The sequence below is a fragment of the Bos grunniens genome, chromosome 24, assembly GCF_055505025.1.
Source record: "Bos grunniens cultivar Pamir isolate PY7600 chromosome 24, Bosgru_T2T1.0, whole genome shotgun sequence".
Lineage (NCBI taxonomy): Eukaryota > Metazoa > Chordata > Mammalia > Artiodactyla > Bovidae > Bos > Bos grunniens.
Window position 1 is genome coordinate 12,559,239 of NC_141188.1, and position 9,598 is coordinate 12,568,836.

At 46.2% G+C, this 9,598-nt stretch overlaps 1 protein-coding gene across 16 annotated transcripts in view; it reads right to left on the reverse strand.

Annotated features, from left to right (window-relative positions):
- The window catches only part of CDH7 (cadherin 7), a 154,128-nt gene extending 150,991 nt beyond the window's left edge, over positions 1 to 3,137 (reverse strand). For 3 of the 16 annotated variants that reach the window (XM_086372221.1, XM_086372223.1, XM_086372222.1), the window contains exon 1: positions 1,565 to 1,863. Coding sequence is in view for 6 of the 16 variants with exons in the window: in XM_086372234.1 (XP_086228360.1) it covers positions 2,148 to 2,280 (133 nt within the window). In the remaining 10 variants the exon portion in view is untranslated. The other 13 variants (XM_086372224.1, XM_086372226.1, XM_086372230.1 and 10 more) reach the window with 11 other exon arrangements.
- Positions 3,138 to 9,598: the final 6,461 nt, after the last annotated feature.

Here is a 9,598-nt window from a genome sequence, read left to right on the forward strand (position 1 = left end):
TGAACGTAAGGACATGCATGCCTGCATATTCATCTGCACTGATAATTTTGTCCATGAGGAGTCTCGCAGAACCAGGAGGGGAATGTTTGCAGGGGTATCTTTCTGCAAAACCAGCAAATTCCCAGAGGAGGCACTCGAGTACTGCTAGTTACAGCTAGATCAGCTCTGCTTGTCAGAGGCTGAGGAGATGGTCACACACAGGACTCTGATCACATGCCTTCCTTGTCCTCAGCTCCCCTTCATCACCCCATTTAGAAGCAACTGAGTCCTTCATGCAAAGGAGAAAAGCTCCCATCACTGTCCTCTTGCAATCAACGATGGTGCCTTGGCTATTTTAGAAGTTTCTGAGACTCCCAATTTCAGCTAAAGGCTCTGAAGCTCTCCAAGCCAGTAAAAAACCTTTTTACACGTGAGAGAGAGAATTGTGATGTGATAGGAGCTACTAAGGCAGTAAGTGCAAAATCTTATAAAATCAAAGAAGGATGGAAATCACTGAAGCATACATGTTAACAACTGAACAACTGATGATGCTTTACAAAAGATTTATAAAAGACTGACAAAGTGTTGAACTTGACTACAAAGATGTAGTCACTTCCTCATATCACTATACATTCTGAGAAGCTGTTATCAGCTCTGCCCTCAAAAAAGCTAAAAAGGAGGAGAGACAGTGGGTGGATTTTTAGACCTAGGGAGGCAGAACAGTGACCCACTCAGGGTGCACCCAATCCTCTCTCCTTCACTGGACACTAAAAACCAGAGTCAATTCAAGGGTAAACCACAATAATACAGATGCTTTACAATTACCCTTCTATAAGAAAGGGAAAAGCGCTGTGCTATTAAATCAATAAAAGTCTACTTAAGAAGAGGTGTGAGCCTGTCAGCCAATTGTTAACACAATTCTAATCACCTATTGCAGCCCTTAATTACAATAATATCTCAAGTTGTAAGAGCACAATGCCTTTTTCTTAAGGCTGCAAACCTTAATGTCTTCGAGCAGGGTGATGGTCTACACTACTGATTATTGTTTTCTTTATTTTTCTTTCCACAGACAGACTTTCACAGCTAGTTTTACCAGATAAGACTATTAAGGTTGGATGCTACCTAATTGCTTCTGCCACTCCACTTCATATGAAACACTAGCGGAACAAGAGATGTCTACAAAGTTGCCAGTTTGACTATCTGTCTCAATTCTTTAGCATTTTAATCCATACTGTCCCAAAGAGCCCCAAAAGGAAGAAAAGGATTCTTAATGGATTGCCCTTTATGTACTAACAAGAGAACAGCTTGTGTAAACAAAATCTAACTAGTTCTTCTTCAAAGAAGTAAATCTGGTGAGTTACTGAAAGCTTCCAATACAATTACTTTCTTCCTTAGCTCTTCACTACCAACTTGTCTTTATAAAGACACACTTAAAACTCGTCTGATATCGCTGCCGGACAGTGTATCATTGTGAACTTTCCTTTAAAAAACAACAACAAAAAAGGCTACTGCTTCCCCTAAACTCTTAAAATATACATTTTCGTGCTGTTAACCTGAAATTTTTTTAATGCATACTGTCACTTACCTCAAGCCATATACTAACATATAAGTTACTTTTTTTTTCTTCTATTTTTCCCCATAAAGTTCTGCTTGTCTACTTTTGAATGCAAAATAATCTGAATACCTGCCGGGTTACAGGAATTATGAAGGAAGAGTCTTTACTTAAAGATGTTTCACCTAATAAGTGCTGCAATCAAGAGAAGATATTTCTTGCGAACGCGTTTTAAGTATATTCGGGCTTCAGTGCTCAGATCTCCAAAGCTACCCAGTCCTTTGCTTCACAGGTTCTCACCTGCCCACTGCTGGGTAATTTAGTACCAATCTCCACTCACCTGCACTATATCTAAGAAATCCTTGAGGTTAACGATGTAAAAGGTGAAGCCAATAAAGACCATAGGTCCTTCCTCGTGCATCCACCCGCAACCAGCCGTGGACCAGGTGCGCCCACAAAGTCCACCAGACAGTCAGAGAAGCAGGGCGCCCTTAGAACGACGCGCACCTAGGGTACCGCGGGGCGGAGCGGAGGCGGGATGTCTCGCAGAGGCCAGCCCTGCGGATGCAGGGCACCACCAGAATACTAATTACAGGAAAAAGCTAAACACCCTTACAGGAGCTCCACCGTCCAGAAAGGTAAACGGAGTACACGCAGTCAGTCAGATGGACGCGCGGGCACACGCCCCCTCGCAGTCTCAGACCGCCGCAGAAGCCGGCCGCCCGGCCAGCGCGGAGTTTTCCCCGCATGTATCCTGGGTTAAAAACAGCCCCTCGTGCTCCCGGTGGAGGAGAGCGGACCGGACTGCGTGCTGCCCTGCACACGGACAACGCCGGGATCTGCTCGCTCAACTCGCCAACTCGCGTCGCACCCGGTGTCCGTCAGCACCAGCTTGCCGGGCCCAGCTCCCTTCGCCCGCCCACCCTGCCCGGCGGAGCCGCAGATCAGGGCCACCGAACGGTAACTTGCGGACGCCAGGGAAACTCCGTGCGGATCTCCCCGCCCGCTTTCCGCCTGCCACGGAGTCCCGCTTCCCCGGGCGCACCGGAGGGCGCACTTGTGCCCAGCTGCGCCTTCCCCGGGCCCCCCGCAGGCGCACCCACTCACCTGGGGGCTCGCTGCCCTCTCCGCGGCGTCCCGCGCCAGCCACCTGGGCGTTGGCATCCGAAAGGGCGCGCGCTCAGCAGCCGGGCGCCCGCGGGCTCCTGGGGACCCAGGGCGCGCGGTGGGGCGCACGGGGCGGACCCGCGGCGCCCGCTCGGCACCCGCTGCGGCCGGCGCCCGCTCCGATCACAGCCCTCTCCGCGGGACGCGGGCTGCGGGGACCCCGCGCGGGCCCCCAGCGCCCCGGTCCCGCCGGCTCGGCCGGCTCCCCGGGGCGGCTCAGACGCTGGGTCCGGAGCGAGAGAGCGAGCGGCCGCGCGTCCGGAGAGAGGGCGAGGGGGCGAGTGGGCGGGCGCAGAAGAGGCGGAGAGGGCGCACTGGGCCGGGCCAGGTGGGCGGGCGGCGGGGAGGAGCGGGTGGTCGGCGGCCGGCGCTGGCAGACAGCGCTGTGCGTGGCGGGACCCGGAGCCGCCGAGACTCTGGCACCTCCCGCAGCCCAAGTGAGGGCTCTTGGCACCGCAGCCGCTCCGCCGCCGCGCGCGCACCCCCGCGCGCGCACCCCCGCGAGCCCCTCCTCCACCGCCCTCCTGACAGCTCCGCGCAGACCGAGTCCTTCTCAGGAAAATCCAGGAGAGCGGTGGAAGTAGGAGGGGCAGCAGCCCATCCATCTCCAGGCGAGGTATTTGCATCTGAAAACGCCGAGCTGGAGGAGAGTTTGGAGAATTTTTTTTTTTCCCAGCGCCCTCCCCTCCCCACCCCCAACCTGTCGCGGAAGCCGTGATCAATGGAGCTCCTGAGGCATGAAGGCAAAGTCATAAAACTAATCAGAACTTACAGTTTTCTTGCGTGATAGTTTTGCCCTTTCAATCTCCTCGGACTGCCCTAGTTCTACTTTCTGTACTTGCAGAAAATTTCTTCCCCTGCTGGGCTGGCTAATGCAAAACTTCCGAGGTGTGTGATTTACGCGCTGGGTGGGAGAGAGGACCCTCGCGAGGTGGGCAAGGGGGTCTAGTCTTTTTAGGACGCGCCGCCGCCGGTAGAGTTGAGCACGCTTTGTGTTCTTCTGCTCTGGTGCTTGATTTAGTCTGATGCCTAGCTGTTCCGTCGTAGGGGTGAGGAAGGTGAATAAATCGTTTCCAAGCGCGTTCGTTTTCATTTTTCTCATTCGGTCAACGGAACTGGCCCTGCGTCTCCCATCCATCCGTAACAGAGATTCTCCAGATACCCGGCTTGTGGGCTTGGCTCGTCGGTGTAAGCACCTCTGCTTCCTGTATCCCTCAGGCACACTTACCCTCCCCCCAGTCCAGCTCCTCCAGTCTGCTTAGCTTGCTTCTTTTTTTTCTCTCTCTCCTCTACTTAGTCTTTAAAACTGGATTCTGTGCTAATCATTCTAACAGAAAACCTTTTTGAAGCGTATTCATTTCCAAATACCGCGGCTCGCTATGGTATTTACTTACAATTGCTTCATTTTAAAAGTTGTCTCTTCAACCCCAAACCTCTCCAGCTCCAGGTTTGCTTGGAGGACCATTTCACGGTCCATTTCCATTCAACTATCAGCCATCCCTCAAACTCTGTACCTTTAGAACAGACCTCTTTATATCTTGCATAGATACCGCCTTGGGTTTCCCAGGATGTACTTTCTTTCAACTCCACCATCATCATTTTCCTGGTAGCCAGACATTAAACCTTGGCTTCATCTTGAAGGACGTTGACAGGATTTTATCTGTGAAAATCCTCAATTATTCCAGCTAATGTTCACAGTCTAGAACTTTACATTTTTCTGGTGGCCTTCCTTTGTGTAAATGAATTTGCTTCTGGGATGGGACCTATACTTATAATTGCTCTGGACCAAACGTTTCAGGAAAGCAAAGAGGAATATTCACTATGATTAAGACACAGCACATGTTTAACCCACAGCAAGTATTTGTTGAATACAAGAAGTGAATGGTTGTATCCCATCCAGTATTAACACAAATCTGAGCCCACCTGCCAGTTTTTAACCAGCTCATTGACTGCCTGGATCTTTCATCTATAAGGGATGATGTGGGATCAGGAATTTGGTACTATACCATATATATTTATTAGCTCATTTTAATCAACGGCCGCCACATATGAAAAGGGAAGGAAATGGAGGGGTTTTTTTTTTTTTTTTTTTGGTGTTATTTTGTTTATACTTTTCCTAAAATTGTCCTCAATTATTTATTTTCTGGTCCTCTGCATAAATACTGATCATCAGTTTGGGCTTTCATCCTGAACCAGATGTTTCCAGACTCCTTGCCTTTCTTTTTAAAAAATACCCTTAAACTGGCACCGAAAAGGGGACCACTTCCAGGGCTTGAAAGAGTCTAACACATGGAAATGAATTGTCGGAGGAGACACACATGCTGACAAAGCAAGAAACTTTGGGAAGGGGCCCCGGGCAAAGAGCGGGAGGTAAAGGAACCCAGGAGAACTGTTCTCAGTCTCCAGTTTCATGGTGATGGGATTAGTTTCTGGGTGGTCTCTGGCGGATCATTCTGACTCAGGGTCCTTCCTGGGGGCACATGCATTGCTCAGCCAAGATGGATACCAGCGAGGATTCGGGGAGGTGGTAGGACATGTGACGTCTCCTTTTTACCTTTCCTGAACTCTTCCAGTTGGTGGTGGCTTCTTAGTTCTGTGTTCCTTACTAGGATCTCCTGTCGTAAGATAATTCATGGAAATAGTTATGATGGTGCCTGGGCAGGGTGGGTGGTTTTAGTCAGTGTGCTTCCGCTAACAGAAACTGTAACCTTCACCTAGATTCTAGAAGGGGTGAGTTACCCAGAATACCAGTTCTGGTTCTGTTCCTCATAGAGGAAGATCTAGGTTCCTCTCCAGCCAAGTGCAGTGCAGAAGGCAAGGGTAGGAACAGGGGGTGCTTCAAACAGTAACTGAGGGACATCTAGTCATCTGGGGAGGTCCTTTTCCAAGGAGGAGGTGCTTAAGCTGAGACATGGTGATGAGAAGAAGTTGGACTTGAGAAACCCTGAAGGAAAATGGCCTGGGCAGAAAAAACAAGGACAAAGGTCTGCAGAAAGTCTGGAGAATGAAAGAGGCAAGTGTATTTGAGAAACAGAGAGCACAACGCAAGGGGGAGAGTCAAGATGGGTTATACTGGAGTGGTGGGCAAGAGACAAATGTTGTAGCGTCTTCTAGGTCCCTAGAAGGTGTTTGTGTTTTATTTTTAGGAGGGAGCCCAACATTAGGAACAATAAATAAAGGAAATATTCCACAGGTTTACACTGTAGTCAAGTCCAAGGACATGTTTTTTAGATCCTTTCTCCTTTTCCTATAAATGTTGGTTAATTAGAGAACCTCATTTCCTGAGAAACACAAATAAAAAGACACTGTACTAGATAAATCCCAAGATGATACCAAATGTTTAAGATTCTATGACATACAAACATAAGTCATCACTGCAGATGCTTATTTCTGAAATGTCATGCTTCCATTATTTCCAAATTTATGCTTTAATATTTATATTCTAATATAGAACAATCTTTTAAAAATCCTCTCAGTTGAAGTTATTGTTTCTTTACTGTCATATAAGGTACACAAATCAATATGTCCCCCTTTTTTCCTACTTTAAGAAAATACTTTCAATGTACTTTCACTCTTGATTAAACCAATAAAACTCTCTTTTGGAGAAGGAGGAATCAGAAGAGGTAAGAGAACTTTGCCGTAATTCCTGTTGCTGTGGAAAGTATTTCCCTACACTTCTTATTTCCCAAAGCAAATTCAGTGCAAAAGTACAAGGTTTCTGATGAGATTGATGGTTCAATTATATTCATATTCATTCCATCCTGATCTTACTCTAAAACCGTGGCTTGAGTATCTGGCAGCTGAGGGCAGAAAAGAGCTAATCATGAGGTCTGCACAGTTCCAGCAATTCTGGGGAGCCCTGGGCAGGAAAACATAGATGTGGCAGAAGGTAAGAGGCTCTCACATAAGGCAAGCTCTCAAAAAGATCATTTATAGTTTCCTGTGAAAAATCTCTCCCTGATATAAATGTGTGGATAATCATAAAAATGTATCTTTTCATTATGTAATGCTTAGAGTTTCCCTGAGTATGTCTATTCATCAATCTGGTTCATCTAATTAGGTTTACATGCATTTTCTAGAAAGGAAAGGACTAAGTAGGGCAGACTCCTAGATCTTTGTTGTCCTTTACTAGCTTGGTAAATAGTAACTGAGTCCCTGCTGTCCGATCCTTAGTCTAGAGGTTGAGAACACAAAGGTGAAGGCGCAGTTCTTATCTTCAGGAACCTTCCAGCCTGTTGTGAAAATAAGAAGGTGGGTACACCTCCCTACACCACGATGAGCATCATGACGAGGTAACAGAGCATCGGGCATGGGAGCACATATCATGAACAAAAAGCCTCAAATGGGAAGAGCCAACATTTGGGTTGTACCCTGAGAGCAGTGTGGGAGCATGAGGAGCTTTATGACGGGAAACTGTGATGCTAATTGCACAAGAAGGCAGCTGATTTAGGTCAGCTTGGCACTGAAGGTGAGGAGGTGTTCAGGGAATTACTGTAGAAATCCAGGTGAGAAAAATAGTAGCCTGGACTCTAGTTCTGGCATTAGTGCATGAAAACATCTTAGATATAATCAGAAAATAGAAGTAGACTTAAAGATATCTCGAATGCTGCTTCTGCTGCTAAGTCACTTCAGTCATGTCCGACTCTGTGCGACCCCATAGACCGCAGCCCACCCGGCTCCCCCGTCCCTGGGATTCTCCAGGCAAGAACACTGGAGTGGGTTGCCATTTCCTTCTCCAATGTATGAAAGTGAAAAGTGAAAGCGAAGTTGCTCAGTCGTGTCCGACTCTTCGCGACCTTATGGACTGCAGCCCACCAGACTCCTCCATCCATGGGATTTTCCAGGCAAGAGTACTGGAGTGGGGTGCCATTAAATGCAGTTATCAATAAAAGCATAAGTGATCATAGAATAAAGATGTTTGCTAGGATTAGCATCATGATATCAGCACACACACCCCGACCCCTGACAACATCTCACTGGTGACTGTGCCCCTCACAGGTACTAGACAGGGAAAATCCGAAGTATGCAATGACACAATTTCACTGCTTAAGATGTTCTCAAGGGCTCCTTGAATATTATTTAAGCAGTCAGTCTGTCCAAAAGTGAATACTTGGAGAATATACTATTTAGTTAAGGGGCTTGAAGATATTCACAGACCAAGGGAGCTGCTGAGACAGCATAGAAGGCAAGGATGTCTAATGAGGTCTAAGGAATTATCTCCTTAAATGTTCTCCAGGGTGAGGAGAGAAGGAGAAGGGGTGACAGAGGATGAGATATTTGGATGGCATGACCGACTCAGTGGACATGAATCTGAGCAAACTCCAGGAGATAGTGAAGGACCAGGAAGCTCTGACTGCAGTGCACAGGGTCACAAAGAGTCGGACACGACTTAGTGACTGAACAACAACAAGGGTGAGAAGGAGGCCAGTGGACCTTTCAGGAGCCACAGTAAGGACACAGGACTAAGATCTCATTGAAAACCGCTATCAGGCTGAGTGGTCTAAGATCTCATATTAAGCAATGAAAGAGCCCAAGCATGAAAAACCTTGATAGCATAAATAAAATGAGAAAGAAAAAAACCAAAAGTCCTTTGCAAACTCACCTACGCTAAGATGCATCCCAGCGGGTGGTACTCAGATTTCCCGGGTGATGCAATGATACAGATGGACCAGTACTGAGGTTTCCATTCCCTTCAAATATACAGTATGGAGAACTTCGCCGCACAAGCATGATAAGCACTGGGACTTCCCTGATGGTCCAGTGGTTAAAACTTCACCATCCAATGCAGGGGGTGTGGGTTTGATCCCTTGTCCAGGAGCTAAGATCCCACATGCCCCGTGGCCAAAAAAAAAAAAAACATGAAATGGGAGCAATGTTGTCACAAATTTAATAAAGACTTTAAAAATGGTCCACATCAAAAAAGGAAAAATCTTAAAAAAAAAAAAAAAATGGTGAGAGCTAATGGTGAAACAAAAGCAGAAACAAAAAGTTTAGACTTTTAAGTCTGCCTACTTGTATATATTGTGCTTTAGATTACTGGTAGTTTACTCCTCACCCCAACTACTTAGAAAAAAAGAAGGAAAATGGAAAGAAAATGACATATCTTTGCTAAAGCAAAGATGAAGAATGCATTTTTTCCCCTGTTCTAGGCAAAGGAAGTTGTCCCGGCTATCTTTCCAGAACTCTTCAGATATTGAAAGCTTCTTCATGGGGCTTGAGAATATCTGAGATATTGTGGGTGCTTGGTTATCATTTTAAATAAGGAGAGTTTTCTGTTGCTACATGTCAAATTTATCAACATTTTCTTTCTGATGAACAAACTCAAACAGATAAACATCTGACCTGGATTTGGTGTTAAACGCCAAGGCAAGGGAACTCTTACTTAAATCGTGTATGATACCGCGGCTGTGCAATTGTATCTCTGGATTTAGAATAGTTAGAACACAAATCACTTTTTAAAAAGCGTCTCAAATGAAAATTGTCAGAAATAATATAGCTAGGCCTGTGTTATCTCTTGAATTATAGTTGTTCCATAAAAACCTTCTAAAACCATCATAGAGAAAAGTGATAATGCAAATTTCTGCTAAACATTGCTCTATCACTCTGTGATAAACCAGAGAATCTTCTGCAGGAAAATAAAAGTGGATTTTCACAATAAACTCATTTCAAAAGTATTTATTGAGTATGTGCTTGTGTACCAGGTTTGATGCCACAAATTGCAGGAATTACAAAGGAAGGTAAGGCCGAGTCCCCACAGAATACTCCAGGCACATTCAGAACTATTAAAAAAGGAGAGATGAGGCTAAACTCAGTAAGAGAACAGTAAGCAGCAAGATACAAGATTTGAAGGAGGAAGACATTTGTTAATGGAGAGTCCTAAAAACATAAACCAGGCTTCCC